The sequence below is a fragment of the Pimephales promelas genome, chromosome 13 (assembly GCF_988280905.1).
Source record: "Pimephales promelas chromosome 13, fPimPro1.hap1.1, whole genome shotgun sequence".
Lineage (NCBI taxonomy): Eukaryota > Metazoa > Chordata > Actinopteri > Cypriniformes > Leuciscidae > Pimephales > Pimephales promelas.
Window position 1 is genome coordinate 22,020,687 of NC_142781.1, and position 18,450 is coordinate 22,039,136.

General features: G+C 36.9%; 1 protein-coding gene across 4 annotated transcripts; it reads left to right on the forward strand.

Annotated features, from left to right (window-relative positions):
• The first annotated feature begins 1,179 nt into the window (after positions 1–1,179).
• On the forward strand, positions 1,180–16,856 carry mthfd1a (methylenetetrahydrofolate dehydrogenase (NADP+ dependent) 1a, methenyltetrahydrofolate cyclohydrolase, formyltetrahydrofolate synthetase). Of its 4 annotated transcripts, none has more exons than XM_089118631.1 (27): positions 1,264–1,404; positions 1,492–1,601; positions 2,273–2,357; positions 3,129–3,188; positions 3,272–3,325; positions 3,580–3,716; positions 4,544–4,644; positions 5,688–5,824; positions 8,996–9,107; positions 9,204–9,331; positions 9,706–9,803; positions 9,910–10,083; positions 10,450–10,583; positions 11,200–11,246; positions 11,324–11,431; positions 11,521–11,595; positions 11,692–11,784; positions 11,931–12,065; positions 12,139–12,207; positions 12,352–12,463; positions 12,940–13,079; positions 13,226–13,267; positions 13,478–13,578; positions 13,774–13,951; positions 14,456–14,563; positions 15,279–15,431; positions 16,563–16,856. In XM_089118631.1, the coding sequence occupies exons 2-27, from the start codon at positions 1,501–1,503 to the stop codon at positions 16,632–16,634; spliced, it is 2,754 nt and encodes a 917-aa protein (XP_088974757.1). In that variant the 5' UTR covers positions 1,264–1,404; positions 1,492–1,500; the 3' UTR covers positions 16,635–16,856. The 4 variants fall into 4 exon arrangements, with proteins under 4 accessions (XP_039549115.2, XP_088974757.1, XP_088974759.1 ...); XM_089118633.1 differs by having other exon boundaries at positions 1,278–1,404; positions 1,489–1,601; XM_089118632.1 differs by having other exon boundaries at positions 1,299–1,404; positions 1,477–1,601.
• Positions 16,857–18,450: the final 1,594 nt, after the last annotated feature.

An 18,450-nucleotide genomic window follows, 5' to 3' on the forward strand; every position in this document is an offset into this window, starting at 1 on the left:
AACTAATGTTTTGGTAGATTTATTTATTTACAAACTTGTCTATTTATTTTCAAACTATTTAAAAACACATTACAATTTCAAATATCTGTTATTTTATATATATATATATATATATATATATATATATATATATATATATATATATACACACACACACACACACACATATATATATATATATATATATATATATATATATATATATATATATATATATATATATATATATATTTTTTTTTTTTTTTTTTTTTTTGCTGAATTTGTCAGCAAAATTCAGTGTCACATATTCCTTCAGAAATCGTTCTATGGTGATTTGGGAATAAATGCACCTTCTTATTCTTATTATTATTATTAGTGTTATGAACAGTTGTGCTGGTTACTTTTTTTTAAAGGTAGGGCTATGTTATACAAAAAAAGAGTGACCCCCATATATAACAAAAAGAGAGTTAATCTGCCAAAAATGCCTTGAATAAACACCCAAATAATGAATACCATATGCTTAGACTAAATGGTTGAGTCTAAAATCTAAAGGGAAAAAAATGATTGCGTCTACAGAGCTAGCGTCTCAAGGTTGTTATGCAACAGTTTCTCACCAGTGGGCGCTAAAGGTAACAACAACAAACCAATAAATGTGTCATGATATTCTTGTCAAGTTTTCTGTTGTCAACATTTTCTTTAATCGAACAACGTATTTTACATATGGTTGTGCCATAAATGCATTTCTCAAATACTACCCTTAAAATCTTTGCACTTCAAACTAAGTGAAAGTTTAAGAGACACCTCATCTATATCATTTTCTGCATCATGGCAGAAATGCCTTAAAACAAACAAATAAGTTACTTGTACTTCGAGTTTGCATGCAGCACAAACTGTAAACACAGTCAAAAAACAAGTGTTTTGACTTCCCTGCACTCAACTCCTCCCAGACACCGCATGATTGACAGCTGTTTTGAAGAGACGCGAGAAGGGGGGACTCTGATTTGGAGATCACATGCTGTAGTTCTTTCGCAGGCAAGGAAGAAGGAGGGAGCATAGCTCAGGATCCCAAGAATGCTCCTCTCCGAGCTCAAGGGATCCCTGATTGGCTGCCTGGCTCTTTGCTCTGAAACATCCCACTTCCTTTACAGCCCAGCAGTTGTATTTTAACCTCGGCTCTTTGGCCCTGTGCAAGCTTTTTCCGCACACCATGTGATTGTTTGTTTGTTTGAGCTTGTCTAAGCTTTGCAGCCTTGACAGGACTCCTTTATCAGCTTACTTCCCCACTCATACTGGAATCGTGTGGAATGCCGCAGCTGGACCCAGTGATAACACTCTGGTTTGAGAGCTGCGCACCACAGTTTCCCGTGACAGCAGAGGAGAAGCGCGCAGAAGTGGGTGTGCAGGCTCCGTTTTCACACAGGACAGGTGTTGATATCTGTAGAATACCGAAGCAGCTTGTTTTCTCTCTATAGTGTTTCCCTACTAACATTGTCTCAGTGTTTTGCTCAGTAGCAGCTGGATATGTTTGCCCTCACTGCCTCTGTGCTCCGGCGAGGAGCTTTTAGGTACCGGGACAGCCAATGCACCATGGCAACCATTGTGTCCGGCAACAAGACCTCACAGTAAGTTTGAGTGTGTTTAAGAGGCCCTTCAGGTAGGTCTTGAATCATTTTCAGATATAGAAAAGTTACATAGGCCTATTATATGAAATTGAATTGCATTATATGCTTATAATATAATAATTTAATTATTACACATCAATATTAAGTAATATAATAATTAATGTATTTATTTATTGTTGTTTAGATTTACACATATATTCTATTTTAAGCCAGGCCATATGCTCAAAATATAATAATTGAATTATTACAATATTCATAATTCATACATTTATTTATTGTTATGCATAGATAACAAGCCTGGCCAGACACTCATAATATAATAATTGAATTACTACATGCAGGTATTAATAGCAAGTCATTTATTGTTATTTATAGATATATACAATTTGTTGAAATGGGATAAAACATTATTACATAAAAATTATATTTCAGAAAAATTTGTTCTTTTGAAATTTATACTCACCAAAGAATCCTGGAAAAAAATGTAGGCATTTTGTAGTTTCTACAACATTATTAAGCATCACAACATTGATAATAATAAGAAATGTTTCTTGAGCATCAAATCAGCGTATAATGATTTCTGACAGATCATATAGTAATGATGCTCCTTCACAGAAATAAATGACATTTTAAAAATATAAAACAATAGGCATTCTTCTCTGTATGTCCAGACAGGTGAAGGAGCGATTGAAGAAGGAGGTAGCAGAGATGAAGACTCAGTTCCCCGGCTTCAGGCCCGGCCTGGTTGTGCTGCAGGTCATTCTGGACCTCTTGCTCATTATTTTGGTCCATAAAATACACCTTGTGGTGTTAGCTAGCTTTATAATTTCATCTCTCTTGATATTCTGACTCATCTTTCTTCTTTTTCTCTCACTCTACTCCAGATGGTCATTTGGTAATGTGCCATTTTCTTCTCTCTCACGGTTGTGGGTGTTTTGTTAAAATAGATAATCTCTCTATGGCTTCATGCTCATGCGTTGATAAATGCAAAAGTGTGCAATGTGAAATAAAGGTGTGTTAGTTTAAGGTCTTTGGGATAAGATAACATTGATACGGTGTGTGACTCATGTCTTGATTCATTATACTGTAACCTCACTGCTTGTCGTTTTGTTGCTCTTTTTAATATTTACGGTCTGTTTTGATAAATGCATTTGACCATTTCATACAAATAACTATATTTAAAACAATAAATAAATAAAATGCATTTAAATTTCAGTATCAAGATGTAATATAATACATATTTTTTGTTTAAATATTCATATAAAGTAATTTCACAAATATTCAATGTAATGAATGAAAAATAACATGCAAAATAGTTGTACTTTAATATATTTGATTTTTTTTTTCATTTTATGTATAATGAACTAGTATAGAATATTACATATAATCTGAATTATTATTTTTTTTAATCTCAAAAATATTCAGATAATAATAGCATTGTTTTGCAAAATAATGACCAGTATTGTGTTATAGGATAATATATATTATTATCCTCTCCGCTCTCATGTTGCCTATGATTTGTTCTAGGTTGGGGACAGAGATGACTCAAACCTCTACATCAGCATGAAGCTCAAGGCAGCAGCTGAGGTTCAGTGAGCTGATTTAATAAACAGAAATCATTTTTAACATAAACCTCTCGCTGACACTCACTATCTTTCTCCCTTACATAGATTGGAATCAATGCAAACCACATTAGGCTTCCCGAAACAGCCACAGAAGATGAAGTAAGAGAAACAGGCCTCAAACAATAACAAATGTGTGATTCACCTCATCTCATTTTCTATCCTTTCTCCTTTCATATATACATGCGCCATTGCTCACAATTCATTATAATGAAAATTAGAGCTGTGGGAAATCTCATCTTGTTCTGGTCATATATCAACAGCATAATAAAACAATTAATAAAATGTGGCCCACAGCAAATGAAACTTTGTTTTGTGCAAGTATTTTAAAGGCTAATTCCACTAATTTTCTTAAGGTCCTACAAAGCATAGTTGCAGTGAATGAGAACCCTGCGGTTCATGGTCTCATCGTACAACTACCTCTTGACTCCATTTGCCCAATAAACACAGAGAAAGTGACCAATGCTGTGGCGCCAGAGAAAGATGTTGATGGGTAGGTGAAGTCTTTTTTTTTCTTCTTCTTCAAGAAAGCTGTCAAACTGACATGCTTGAAATGTTTGTTTGAGGAGCACAGCCTGAGTATGGGGTAATAGTGGATTTTATTATTAAATAAACTAACTGGAATAGACAGGTGGGGTCCGATAGACTGCAGAATTGATCCATTAAGCCACTGCTAGTTCTAGTTTCCAGGTGTAAACACTTTGCTAAACACTCTTATCTGTATTTTTCAACCCAAAGTCAGAGAGCGAATGTCCTCCTCTTTGTAGATGTCTGTGAATATTGGCCGTTTTTTTTTTTTTTTTTGACTGATTTCAGATACGTTATCTCTGAGTAAAGTTTGAGGGGCAGCTGAGTCTAAAATCTGCACAAATAAGCAATATCCAGCTGCAGGATCTTTACACATCCTCATGATAGTTTCATCAGCCTCAAGCATAGATCAGTGGCGTTACTGTGATTTCAAATGCGTTTTTCACAATGTTTACTGTGATTACTGACAGGAGAACTGAGCTATATTGAGCTTTTTGGGCTGAAAAGTGCTGGTAATAATTTTAATACCTTGGTGAGAGAGAGAAGGTGATATAGTAAGACAGAAATCTTCATAACTGTCAAGATTATGTTTCAAAAATATAGTTCAAATCAATGGTATCATAAAAGTAGCTTCTTTTTTTGTTGTTGCTCAAATCACACATTGCGCAGAAAATATTCATACCTGCATAATATCAATTTTCAGGAAAATGTCCTTAATGCATGGTATATTTAAAAAACAAACCCTCCACTGAACATTAAACTGTATATTATTTGATTTATCTTCCTCCCCAGCTTGACCAGTATAAATGCGGGGAAGCTGTCTCGTGGAGAACTGGGCAACTGTTTCATCCCTTGCACACCTAATGGCTGCATGGAGCTAATCAGTCAGACCGGTGGGTGGGAATCTTGTGGTAATATACCCAAGACCTCTTGCTTTTTCAGTCAGAATCATAGCATGATTGGGGGGCCTTCATACTACGGCACAATCAGTGTGAAGTGTCATTGGATAGGTGTGAGATCTATATATACACACACAGAGAGCAATGCCATCTGATGACTGGGTGATGAAATGAGCTGTCACCCTAAGGAAAGGAACGAAGGATCTAGAACAATCTTTTTTTTGCATCACATAAAGATGAGTCAGAAAGGAGCTCTGATACAAAACCTTGTGAGCTTCCTTATTATCCACTGTCTACATGGACAGCATCTCTATTGATTGCCTTAAAAATGCAACAAAAATATTTAGTAAAATAGTTTAATTATACAGTTCTTTTTATTGGTGTTTTGCCATCTTTAATAAAATATACACCAACGTTCAAAAGATTAGGGTTGGTTAAATTTTTTTAATGTTTTTAAAAGAAGAGACTAATCCTCAACAAGGATGAATTTACTTTATGAAATATACAGTAAAAACATGCCGTGAAATGTTATTACAAATTAAAAACATGTCCTGAAATGTTATTACAAATTAAAATAGCCGTTTTCTTTTTTTTTATATATATATTTTGAAATGTAATTTATTCCTTTCTTGGTAAAAACAGTTGCGCAGCTTCATATTTTTGTGGAAACTTGATCAATTTTTTCAGGATTTTTTGATAAATAGAAAGTTGAAAATGAACAGCATTTATTTGAAATTGAAATCAATGTCTTTACTGTCACTTAATTGCTGTAAAAAAAAAAAAAAACCTAACTGACCTCACACGTTTGAACGGAAGTGTACACTTTTATTTGCACCCATATTTATTTTCTATAACCTTGTCGACCATCTTGTCTTTTTTTAAAGCTGAACATATTGCAATGAATTCTGCCTTCCCCACAAACCATACATGTGTTTCTGCTTTATCATTTGACTCAAGCAAAGCAGAACAAATAAGATACAAGATTTTAGAATTTTCCTAAAATGCTGCCTCTCTGCAAGTGTGATTCATGTGTGCAGGTGTGAGTGTGATGGGAAAGAATGCTGTCGTGATCGGCCGCAGTAAGATCGTTGGAGCTCCAATGCACGATCTGCTCCTGTGGAACCACGCCACAGTGACCACCTGCCATTCAAAGACCCTCGACATTGCTGAACATGTGGGTTTCATCTGCTTCTCTCATTATCTTTTATATCCCTTTTCCCATTATAGTTTTGAATATGAGCAATTCCTTTTCGAATGGGGACACTGAGTCCTCTAGAGCAGTGTTTCCCAACCCTGTTCCTGGCGGCACACCAACACTGCGCGTATTCTTTGTCTCCCTAATCAAACACCCCTTATTTTAACTCATCAGCTCATTAACCCATCTGATTATGAGCTGATGAGTTGAATCAGGTGTGTTTGATAAGGGAGACAAAAAATACACACAGTGTTGGTGTGCCGCCAGGAACAGGGTTGGGAAACACTGCTCTAGAGGACACTTTGTGGAACAAACTCCAGAGTGACTGGTGTCTGAAGCAAGTGTTTAAACACAACAATGTCATTGGCCGACGACAGCCCGAGACGTCACTACACTTTTGTTTTAAAAGCGTCATTTGGCGACAATGGATGCATGATCTGACAAGCATTTCAGGAAGTGTGTGCCACCATATCAATGTTACCTGTATCTGACACCAGATACACATGACTTGTGTGTCATTTGTTTTGGAGAGGATCATGCTTGTTCTGTTCTCAAGGGTGCAGAATGCACTGATTGCAAGGGCTTTTCTATGAAGAAGCTCCGTTCACATCTGTACCCTTTTTTGAGGGAATACACCCCGCAGGCGTCTACACCCCGCAGTTTGGGACCTGCTGCAGCCGAGGCCAGAGTCTCATCTCCCATTGCCTTTAAAAGCCAGTTGTGCTCACGCCATGGCGGATTTGCTATTTGCATGGCGAATTTTGCAAGCGGAAAAACTGAACGCTTGGAAACGGATCAGCTCGTGATAAGGTTAAAGCTTGGACCCGCCTATAGGTGCATATTACTAACTCGTAACAACGTTTTTTTTTTTTACTTTAGACCAGGTTTCAGTTGGTCAATGGCACAGTCTTTTTCAGTTGCCAACAATGTATCCGAACACACCTCGTTTTTAGACCAGCACGCCCATGGGCGCACAAATGGGTGCTAATGCATTTGCTATTTAAACAATGTGGCGCAGGACGTGAAAATGATAACGGCGTTGGGTTGAAACTAGCAAAAAAACACTTGCGCCGCATTTTGCCAGGTGTATGATTGAGCCTGATGTTTGGCATGCAGGCTGACATTACCAGACCTTGAGCTCTTCTCATTTTAGGGCTTGGAGCTTGGGTGGTGGCCATATGGAATTGTGTCATAGACAGTTCTGAGAACCTGAGTGAGGGAATCTGTTGAGTCCTTACTTGTGCTTGTCAATTAGGCAGTCATATCCTCAGCATGGCGGAGTGGACATTGTTTCCCCAAAGTGTCCTCTAGAGGACGATCTCCCATTCGAAAGGGAACTTCTCAGGTTAAGCATGTAACCATGGTTCCCTGAGAAGGGGAATGAGACACTGCGTCTCTCTGCCATGCGACGGGCCAGCCTGTCTATGTTTCCTCAAGACAAAGAAAATGATGTCTATTACAGGGGCCCTCTACTCACGGTTATACCAGTTGTGACATCACAGACTGTTGCCGGCCAATGACATTGTCCCATTTAAACGCGTGATTAAGTTACCAGTCAAGCCAGAGGCATTCCCCAGTGTCCTCTAGAGCAGTGTTTCCCAACCCTGTTCCTGGCGGCACACCAACACTGTGTGTATTCTTTGTCTCCCTTATCAAACACACCTGATTCAACTCATCAGCTCATAATCAGATGGGTTAATGAGCTGATGAGTTGAATCAGGTGTGTTTGATTAGGGAGACAAAAGCCGTTTCTCAATACCAAGTACGCAGACTTCGGACTTGCGTCCTTGGTAGTTCAGACTTGCCAAGTTCGACTCCGGAGAACGAACTCCCGAGGATGCGAGGACGCAAGTCCGGTTCTTCTGCAAATGGAACAGAGCGTACTTGATCGTGTCACTCAGCACGCTCTACTCTATCTTTTAGGCAACAATAAAACGAAATTTGCTACAACTCTGCATCTTTTCGTCAACAATAAAACGAAATATGTTATAAAACACCCCTCTGACTCTTCATTAACAAAAAACAACATTAGCCTAATGGCCATGTGGTTCAGGCAACGCGAGTCTCTTCACTGCATATATTTATAACAAAATGAACATATTTTTGTTTTCATTTTAAAAATATGAAACATTGATTTTTAATGACATTTATCAAACAGAGACAGGGTTATGTCATTTTATTTTATTGTTCATATAGTGAAGATAATATAAAAAAAAGTTGTTGAAGTTAAATAGCCATGGAACTTTTTTTTTTTTTTTTTTGCGCCATGGAACAAACTATAGTTTAATGAGACCAAAGATAGACTTATACACAAGGCGAATTATACGTCAAGGTTTATCCACTAGACTAGAGAGATCAGAGCCGACGGCAAACGTCAGAAGCACTAGCCGAGGATAAGCTGTTCCAGTCCGGGTTGATCTCGCTGAGTGTCCGCTGAAGGCTTGGATGTCAGAACTCCGAAAACGTCAGATGCATTTTTCAGAAAGGCGCTATCTTTATAAATAAACTACAGATTTGAGATTTAAACAACCACATTCTCGCCTGAAACACTCTTAAAATTACATTTCATGACTCAATAACAGTAGTATTTTGATATTTCGCGGATTTTCTCCGCTCCTATTGACACTTGCTGGTTGGTGCGAGGTGCATTCTGGGTTACCTGGCTATCTCAAGTCCACACAAGTCACCTCTCGATGCATCCTCGGTAAAAGGGGCGGATCAAGAACACATCCGGGTATTTGAAGTGGACTTGGCTAGATGCGAACTTTGAATTGGAACAGTACTTCGGCAGCGACTGATGACGTTTCACAAGTCCACAAGAACACAAGTACAGACAAGTACGCATATTGAGAAACGGCTACAGAATACGCACAGTGTTGGTGTGCTGCCAGGAACAGGGTTGGGAAACACTGCTCTAGAGGATGCAGTGTCTTCATCCCCTTCTCAGGGAACCATGGTTACATGCGTAACCTGAAACTTTCTTCATCTAGATTCTACAACAAAGAAGAGGTCATGACATATTGAGATGTATTTATCGTTTGCTTTATTGTTGTTGAGTACAGACCTTTACTTGTAGTGCAGTTTGGTGTAATGAATGGAGTGCTGGAGTGCATGATGCAGTAACTTTCAGTGTCTTGTTCTTTTTTTTAGGTGGGAAGAGCAGACATCTTGGTTGTGGGTGCTGGCAGAGCTGAGATGGTGAAAGGAGAGTGGGTGAAGGAGGGGGCGGTGGTCATAGACTGTGGTATCAATCATATACCAGGTCTCTCTGCTTGACTGTATCTACTTGTCTAAAGCAGTTACGGAATATTAAATAGCTACGGTTTAGCTCACGTGTTTACATTTAACTCACACACAGACCACAGTAAAGCCAGTGGGAAACGAGTGGTGGGGGATGTACACTACTCCTCAGCTAAAGAGCGAGCTGGATACATCACCCCAGTGCCTGGTGGAGTAGGACCCATGACTGTAGCTATGCTGATGAAGGTATGATCAGCATTTTAGAAGTATTTATGAGGGTCATGTGACACTGAAGACTGGAGTAATGACTGCTTGAGAGGCTTCTACCAACAACATTAACTCTTAACTCTTAATTAATTACCCCAAACTTTTGAATGGTAGTGTAAAGTATGAAAATGGATGTACATTTTGAGATTTGCTAAAGATTAAAGCAGAGGTTTAAGTAGGCATTTGATGACAAAATGTCATATACATTTAAAAATATAGGGAAGTGAGCTTGCCAGGTTAAATATTGACTAATGGAAATAATGATTAAAAAAAAAAAAAAAAACAATATCGGCCAATAACTGATATTATTTGCTTTTACAAATGTTTGTTATTCTCATTTGGATTTGGATCAGAATACAGTTGAAAGTGCAAAGCGGTTTCTAAACACATACACTCCAGGGAAGTGGAACATAGTGTTCACAAGGCAGAAACTCCAAGAGCCTCAGCCGAGGTACTGTCGGGGCTGGCTTGCTATTATAAAGATGATTTAATTTAAGCATATTCTGTGAAGTGCATCATGACTTGCTGACCCATGTGATGCCAATTGCTTTTCCTAGCGATGCTGCAATATCACATTCATGCCAAAGCAAACCAGTCGGTCAGCTTGCAAGAGAGGTGGGCCTGTTTTCTGAAGAAGTGGAGCCATTTAGCAGAAGTAGGGCTAAGATACGACTGGATGTTCTGAAACGCATGAAGAAACAGCCTGATGGGAAATATGTGGTTGTCACTGGGTAAGATGCATCTTGAAATATTATTATGTACATTAGCATAATCTCATAGGGTAGTAACTTTCCACAAGCACCAACAGAGATCTTGCAACACTCCATTAAGCCTGGGTCACACAATGCATTCACATCCAGCTTAAAGGGTTAGTTCACCCAAAAATGAAGATTATGTCATTAATGACTCACCCTCATGTCATTCCAAGCCCGTCAGACCTCCATTCATCTTCGGAACACAGTTTAAGATATTTTAGATTTAGTCCGAGAGATTTCTGTGAACGGAGGTCTTACAGGCGACAGGGTGAGTCATTAATGACATGATTTTCATTTTTGGGTGAACTAACGAAATGAATTTTTTTGTGTTATTGTGACCAGAATTACTTCTACTCCATTGGGCGAGGGAAAGCGCACCACGGCTCTCGGACTGGCTCAGGCATTCGGGGCCCTGAATATCAATGCTTTTGCTTGTGTGCAAGAGCCATCCCTAGGATCCTGTTTTGGTGCTAGGGGTGAGGGACAAACATTTGTTGTTTTTTTTCCAAGTTTCCAAGATAACTAATGAGAAGCTCATTTCCGCAACATAAAAAAAAAATCATGCTTTGGTAAATTGTAATTATGAGATAAAAAAAGAAGATGTGAATAAAGTGAATAATAACAAAAAGTTGAAATTATGAAATAAATTTACAATAATGATAATTCCAGTACAAAATTTTCGACTTTTTAGGTTATGACTTATCTAATAATTTTGACTTATGTCATAAATTAAATTCAGATAAAACGTTAGAATTATGACACATGCGAATAAGTCATACAAAGTTGAAATTATGAAATATAAAGTCAATTATGAAGTCAAAAATTGACAAAATAAAACTAAAAGTTATAATTATGACATTAAAAGACACCAATATCCCTTAATATCTCGCAATTGCAAATTGATTACAAACATTTGTAAATTTATATTTCTCATAATTTATTACCATGCAACTTAATCTCTCACAGTGTGGCTTTTTTTAATTTACGGAGCTCACAACTACCCATTTTAATTTAGACTCTGAGACAGAAAAAAAAACAGGCTTTTATAGCTTAAGGGGCTCAAAAGATTTGTTGATTGCTTTTTGTTTACAGGGGTTGCTGTTGGAGGTGGATACTCTCAGATTATCCCATTGGAGGAGGTACGTTTGAGTTCCTCTTGTTCGATGGAAGATATTCACGTTCTATTTGATGAAATATGCTAACACATTGATCCCAGGCCAGCCTTCAGCCTTCAGGCCAGAATGAGCTCATCTCTGCTGCTGGTAGAGTTGTGATGGACACTATTAAAGCACATGCTCACTATGAGACCAAGCTTTCTGAGAAGGTCAGGTTTATGTTTGATATGTGTGCAGTTATACTCATGTGTTTGAATGGCTTGTAGTTGATATGATCTCATATTCTTGTATCTCACAGGCTTTGTTTGACTTATTGGTTCCACTCAAAGAGGGTCAAAGATCTGTCTCCCCAGCCCAGCTTTGCCGGCTGAAGGTAAGTCATAGAAAACACAGTCTAGAGTCAAATATTAATTTCAAAACCACTGCAGAAGTATGATGACATGGTCACTGTGTCCTTTATGACCTGTAGAAACTGGGCATTGAGAAATCTGACCCCTTGACCTTCACAGGGAGCGAGATAAGACGTTTTGTCCGATTGGACATTGACCCAGAAACTACAGCAGTATGTATCAGTATCACAATGTCATTTTGTCTCTACATTTGACCTAGTGATCATGTAATTCACATTGTATTATGTTTTGTGTATATATGTATACAGTGTATTTTTGGGAGGGTGATTTGTTTACTTTAAGTATCTGTGCTGTTCAGGATTCTGACTCTTTGGAAAACGAGATCATGGCTATACTGTCACTCAGCAGCAGTGAAGAGGAGATGCAGCAGAGGCTGGCCCAGATAGTAGTGGCTACAAACAAATCTGGAGATCCTGTCACCACAGAGGATTTAGTCAGTATGTGTTAATGCGTTTGTGTTTCTGTATTATGCATGTGATCTAATGCACACAACTTTATCATCACAGAATGTCAGTGGCCCACTGGCCATGCTATTGAAAGATGCTCTCAAACCTGTCTTGATGCAAACTGTAGAGGTAAGATTTAATAGTGAAAAATGTTGCATGCCCAATAACAAAGTCATTGTCATTTTTCAGAATAAATATTTTAGAATCACTGCACAGAATCACTTATTTATTTCAGCTCTGTCAGATTCTGTCTCAGCACATCTTTCTCTCTAGGGTACACCGGTGTTTCTTCACACCAGCCCATTAGTTGACATTGCCCAAGGCAGTCCTTCCATTCTGGCAGACAAAATGGCTTTAAAAATGGTCGGATCCAAAGGATTTGTAGGTGAAGAAAAAATACACTTTATATTTTTGAATCAAAACGTTTTTGTTTTTTTTTGTTATCATTTTTCTTTTTAAATGCTGTGCACTATGTTAGAAAAAATACTGCACAAATACACTACCATTCAAAAGTTTGTATAGGTTTTTTAAAAAAGTTAATACTTTTTTTCAATAAGGACGAATTCAATTGATCAAAAAAGACATTTATAATGTTCAAAGGATTTCTATTTAAACGCTGTTCAATTTTCTATTCAGCAAAGAAATTAGAATATTAGAAAACAATTATTTTAAATTGTAATCATATTTCACAGTATCACTGTTTTTACTGAATTTATCATCCTATAAATGCAGCCTTAGTGAGGATAAGAGACATCTTTCAACGTTAATGTACAATAATTCACATGGTCTAGGTTTCTGGAAAATAAATGGCAAACCCAAATAAAACTGCCACAATATTCAAACTCCTTTCCTGTTTTTCAGTTACTGAGGCTGGTCATGGGGCTAACATTGGGTTGGAGAAATTCTTCAACATCAAATGCCGCTACTCTGGCCTGCAGCCTGATGTGGTAGTGATGGTGGCCACTGTTCGTACCTTGAAGATGCATGGCGGTGCCCCCCCTGTGAGTCAGATCCACAAATCTATAGATAGATTTCCATTATGGGTTCAATTGAACCAATAACACATCAGCTTTTTATTAAATGATCAATCTTGTGCTTGTGACAGAGGCAATAGCTTACATTGGCTTCTTTTCTTTCTTGCTTCTAGATTCGAGCAGGTTTGCCCCTTCCAAAAGAGTATTCACAGGAGGTAGAGCAATCTTTCAGCTGCCACTTTTTGACATATAACTCTCAATATCTTAAATATGTTTATAACCTGTAATTTACTGACATCCATTTAATGTTCAGTTCTAAATTTTGATGATCATCAGTCAGGTGGAAGCCATATTACTGCAAGACAGTTAGGGGCACATTAAAAATTTTACATACCACATGACTTGAAGTGTTTTTTCCAATGCAGAACCTCATGCAGCTGGAGAGAGGCTGTTGTCACTTGAGGAGACAAGTGGAAAATGCACAAGCTTTTGGTTTGCCAGTTATCGTAGCGGTCAACAATTTCAGGTACGAAATTAAGCAGCCATCAAAAATTATAAATATGTATAATTTTATCGCTAATATCACTAATTATATTCAGATAGTTTTTCAGTTTATCCATTGTACACTAATCGTATGCTCACAAGCCAATCTGAACCACACACAGCCCTCCCACTCTGAGTGAATGTGTGTGAATGTGGGCTCTGATTGTATTTGGCGCAGCTCTGACACTGACGCTGAGCTGGAACTGGTGTGTGGCCAGGCGAGGCAGGCTGGTGCCTTTGATGCAGTGAAGTGCACTAACTGGTCTAAGGGGGGCACTGGTGCGTTGGCTCTGGCCAAAGCTGTCCAGAGAGCAGCAGAACTATCTGGACGGTTTAGGTTCCTGTACGACTCGCAGGTAAGAAGTGGGTAAAATCTGCTCGGATAAATTTACATTTATGCATTTAGAAGGTGCTTTTATCCAAAATGACTTAAAAAAAAAACAACATAAAATACATATAAGGTAACCAAGGTTTAAATCTTAAAAGGAAACATCCACTATTGTTACCACTGAAATGATATCTGTTAGCGACACCATTAAATGCCTTATACAAGTATACTTTTTTTTTATTTTCCTTGTGCTTATCTCTTCCCCACACCTATTCTGAGTTCAATTTACACTTTATATTTAGAGCTGTTTCATTACAAGCCAATTACTTTATCATGCAGGAAATCTGTTTAATTGAAGCTCTAAATATAACCAGTATAAGAACTGTGCATCACACATTACACCAATTAAGGCTAGGAAGACGCCTGTGTGTTTTAAGTACAGAAAGATTTCACTGATGGAATAAAGCCAAAATCCATTACGCAAACTGATGCATTATTAAACACAAATAAATGTTTTTTTTTTTTCCTCCAGATACCAGCTGCTGATAAGTTAAGGACTGTAGCACAAAAGATGTACGGTGCGAAAGATATCGAGCTCTCTCCAAAATCAAAGGAAAAGCTTGCACTTTATACAAAACAGGTGAGCTTCCTTTAAACAATAGTTCACACAGAAAACGCTGAACACATTTTTCCATTCCAATGCGATACTATTACATTTTTCCCTATGTAAACGTGCTAGGCGGACGTGTATAACCGTTGCACTTTGCCTCTTGCATCTTTTGCAGCGTCTCTTTCGCATGACACCGTGTTCTAAAAACGCTGCATTTAAGTTAAAATTCAACTAAAAAAGATCTTGCCTAGATCTCACATTTTTCAGAGCAAAAAATTGTGTTTAATTATATATACATGCAATGATTAAGATATTTGCTTCATTGTAGAACGAACTGGATTAATGAGAAGTTCTCCATCAAATGCAATACTGACACAAATACTAATACTGTTGGTTAATTAATGTGAGTTGGTTATAATTAGTGGAAGCAGCTGTTGAAAGTTAATGAGAGGTTTATAAACATATGGTATGACATAATGTGAATACTGTTGTGTACCAGATTGTTGAAGAGATAGGTTTGACTGTTGTGGATATGTGTGTGTGTTGTATTTTGTGTGCATAAAAAGATGGGGGGTTCTTGTTATTTTGGAATATTATTGGACTTCTGGGAAATGTCAATGTGTTCTTTAACACATACTCATTCTTCTTCCAGAAGCCCTAAACTTGCTCTACAGTATTTAATGCATGTATCCCTGTCTGCCTGAGGAAGTGTGACATTCTCTCTTATTCAACTTCTCTCTTAAAGGGCTTTGGGAATTTGCCTGTTTGCATAGCCAAAATACACCCGTCCTCAAGCAAAGACCCCATGATGAAGGAAGAACCCACCAACTTCATGCTGCCCATAACCGATATCAAGGCCAATGCTGGAGCAGGTTTCCTCTCTTGTCTGACTAACTCGGTGAGCTTTATAGTACTTTAGAGTATCTCTCTGCAGCAATATTATATATATATATATATATATATATATATATATATATATACTACTGTTCAAAAGGTTGGGGACTAAGAACGGCAAGGTTTTTTTTTTTTAAGAAATTAATACTTTTATTCAGCAAGGACACATTACATTGCAGTAACAAGTGACAGTTATTACAGACATTACAAGTGACAGTAAAGACAATCTTAAATTATAATGTTACAAAAAATATATATTTTTGAACTTTCTATTCATCAAAGATTCCTGTAAAAATATATCAGTTTTCTAAATAAATTGTAGTAATTACTGTAAGTAAGTTGTACAAATGTTTTTAACATTGATAATAAGAAATAATTCTTGAGCAGCAAATCAGCGTATTACAAATATTTCTGAAGGATCATGCGACACTGAAGACTGGAGTAAAAAAATCTTAACAATCCCCAACTTTTGAATGGTGATGTTGAATGGTGATTTCCCACACATTGGTGGTGGTGTACATTAAAACACTTAATCAAATGAGCCCAGTCATATTAAACTATCTTCCCATGCCTGAAGAAGGAAAAAAAATACAACAGTAAAGTGATTGTTGTCGTCAACATCTTGATGGAAGATTAAATGATGAGATTACATGAACACTAGGGTGGTTAACCTCTAGTCAGATGATGTAATTGACTCATTTCTGTCCCCTTTAGTCAATCACTCATCGGGTGAGTCTACATTGCAAAAAAGAAAGAGAGAATATTTGGTCACACTTGTTGTGGATATTTTTATCCAGACACGTTGCTAGGCTGCATGCTGTGCTGAACATGAGCTGTTCAACAAAATCCACTGGTGGTCCAAGTGACCTTATCCAACGTTTATGTTCATTACAGATTACAAATGCAAGTCAATTTGTTGAACTGCTTTTCAGGATAGCAGTCATATCCATATCCATTTTAGGTTAACTTTGCTCAGGATGGTTTTCTTTAGCTTGTCGGACTGATTTAACTTGAGCTAGCTTATTTTTTATTTATTTATTTTTTTAGTCTCTGGAAAACAAAACATTATGGGGTGTGTTATTAAAATCCTTCATGATAACACCAGATTGACTAATTTCTTCAAACTCTCCAACAGACAAAAACAGAAATGGATGATCCAATGTGGCCCTGTTTCCATGGCAACAACCTTTACCATGACAGCAAGTAGCTCAATGGTTACTTGCTAAGGTGGGAAAACAGATATTGGTTTAATTAATGGCCAATCAAACTTTTAATAACTGGAAAGAGACACTTTTCTTTTTTAACATTTCTTTTTAAAAATGATTTTTAAAACTAAAACAAATTCAAGCACCAAATGGTCAAAATATAGACCATTGTCATGTTTTGCTGTAATTTGCTACAAAACATCCTATGTAAAAAAAACAGCAATATTGTTGTCACTATATTATTTGTAAACTGACAAATGATGTTCCTGTGTGCAGTATTTTAATTCACTCCAGATTTCACAGTTATTACGCTGGGCTCCTTGAACCATAAGATATTTTTAGCCATGACTGAGCTTTAGCAGCACAGAACCAATTGTTTCAGTATTTTTCATAGCACATTTACGCTGCAGTTTGCCATTATTATTGAAAGTCCCATTTGATTTTATGTGACGCATTGATTTTATGAGATAGCTTCCATGTTTACACATAGTTATCTTATATGACTTAAATAAAGCAAAGTCTTGGCTTGGTCTTTAATGAAGTTTCCAGTTAATATATATACCAAGCTGACAGCCTGATTGTAAACTATATATATTGTATATTTGCCCAGCTTGTTAGTCCAGTTTATTTTTAGCCTTATCTTCAATACATGTTACCCAGCAGCCATTTCTGCTGTCCAATAACAAGGATCACATATGTCTCCAGTTATCTGGTGCTGTTTGGCTAGCAGGGCATTCATTTTTTTATTGGATTAAACCATACTGTACCATTCAAAAGTTTAAGGTCGGTATGATGCTTTAAAATATTTTTGAAAAAGTCTATTATTCTCACCAAGGCTGCATTTATTTGATAACAAAATACAGTCAAAATTTTAAAACACAAAATTAATTTTGTGAAATATCTATCAATTTTATAATGTAATTTATTCCTGACATGGTAAAGCTCATAAGTGCAGTCTTCAGTGTCACATGATCCTTCAGAAATCATTCCAATATGCTGATTTGGGGCTCAAGAAACTATTATTATATAGTTTATTATTATCAAGAAAACATCGATGTTGAGAACAGTTCTGCTGCTTAATATTTTTGAGGAAACTGTGATTTCATTTGATTCTTTGAAAAATAAAATGTTAAAGAAAAGCATTTATTTTAAATATAAAGCTTTTGTAACATTATCAATGGCTTTACTGTCACTTTTGATTAATTTAATTTCATCCTTTCTGAAAATAAGTATTAATTTCTGTCCAAAAAAATCGTACCGACCCCTAACATTTGAACGGTAGTGTGCTATAGATGTAATCAGTTACTACCCAGTACTGTGTGTGTGTGTGTGTGTGTGTGTGTGTGTGTGTGTGTGTGTGTGTGTGTGTGTGTACAGTATTATATACATTCCATGCGTTGTATCTGCCCATTAACAACCAAAAAACAGTTGCATTAATTGCTGTGTTGAACCTTTTGAATAAATGAGCTAATCTAAAGATAAACCCAATGTTTTGGGCTTATTTTAACAAATTGTTGCCTTCTTGTTTTAATGTTTTAAAATTTTATAGGTTTCATGGAAAACCAACATACATACACAGGCTTCCAAGGGCATATTTTCCTCTGGGACCTTAAGTTACTATTAGCATTGTTGGCTTTGAGTCTGAAAAAACATTTCATGAATGAGATATCAAGTTTTTTGTCATATCCCGAATAAAAGAGGCAATCCCTCTTCTGAACAAAGTTTAAAACATGCCTGAATGATAAAAAATGGAAATGTCTACTACAAACATAACTATAAAGAAGACCCTGTGAAAATGAGATAACAGGTCATATTTGC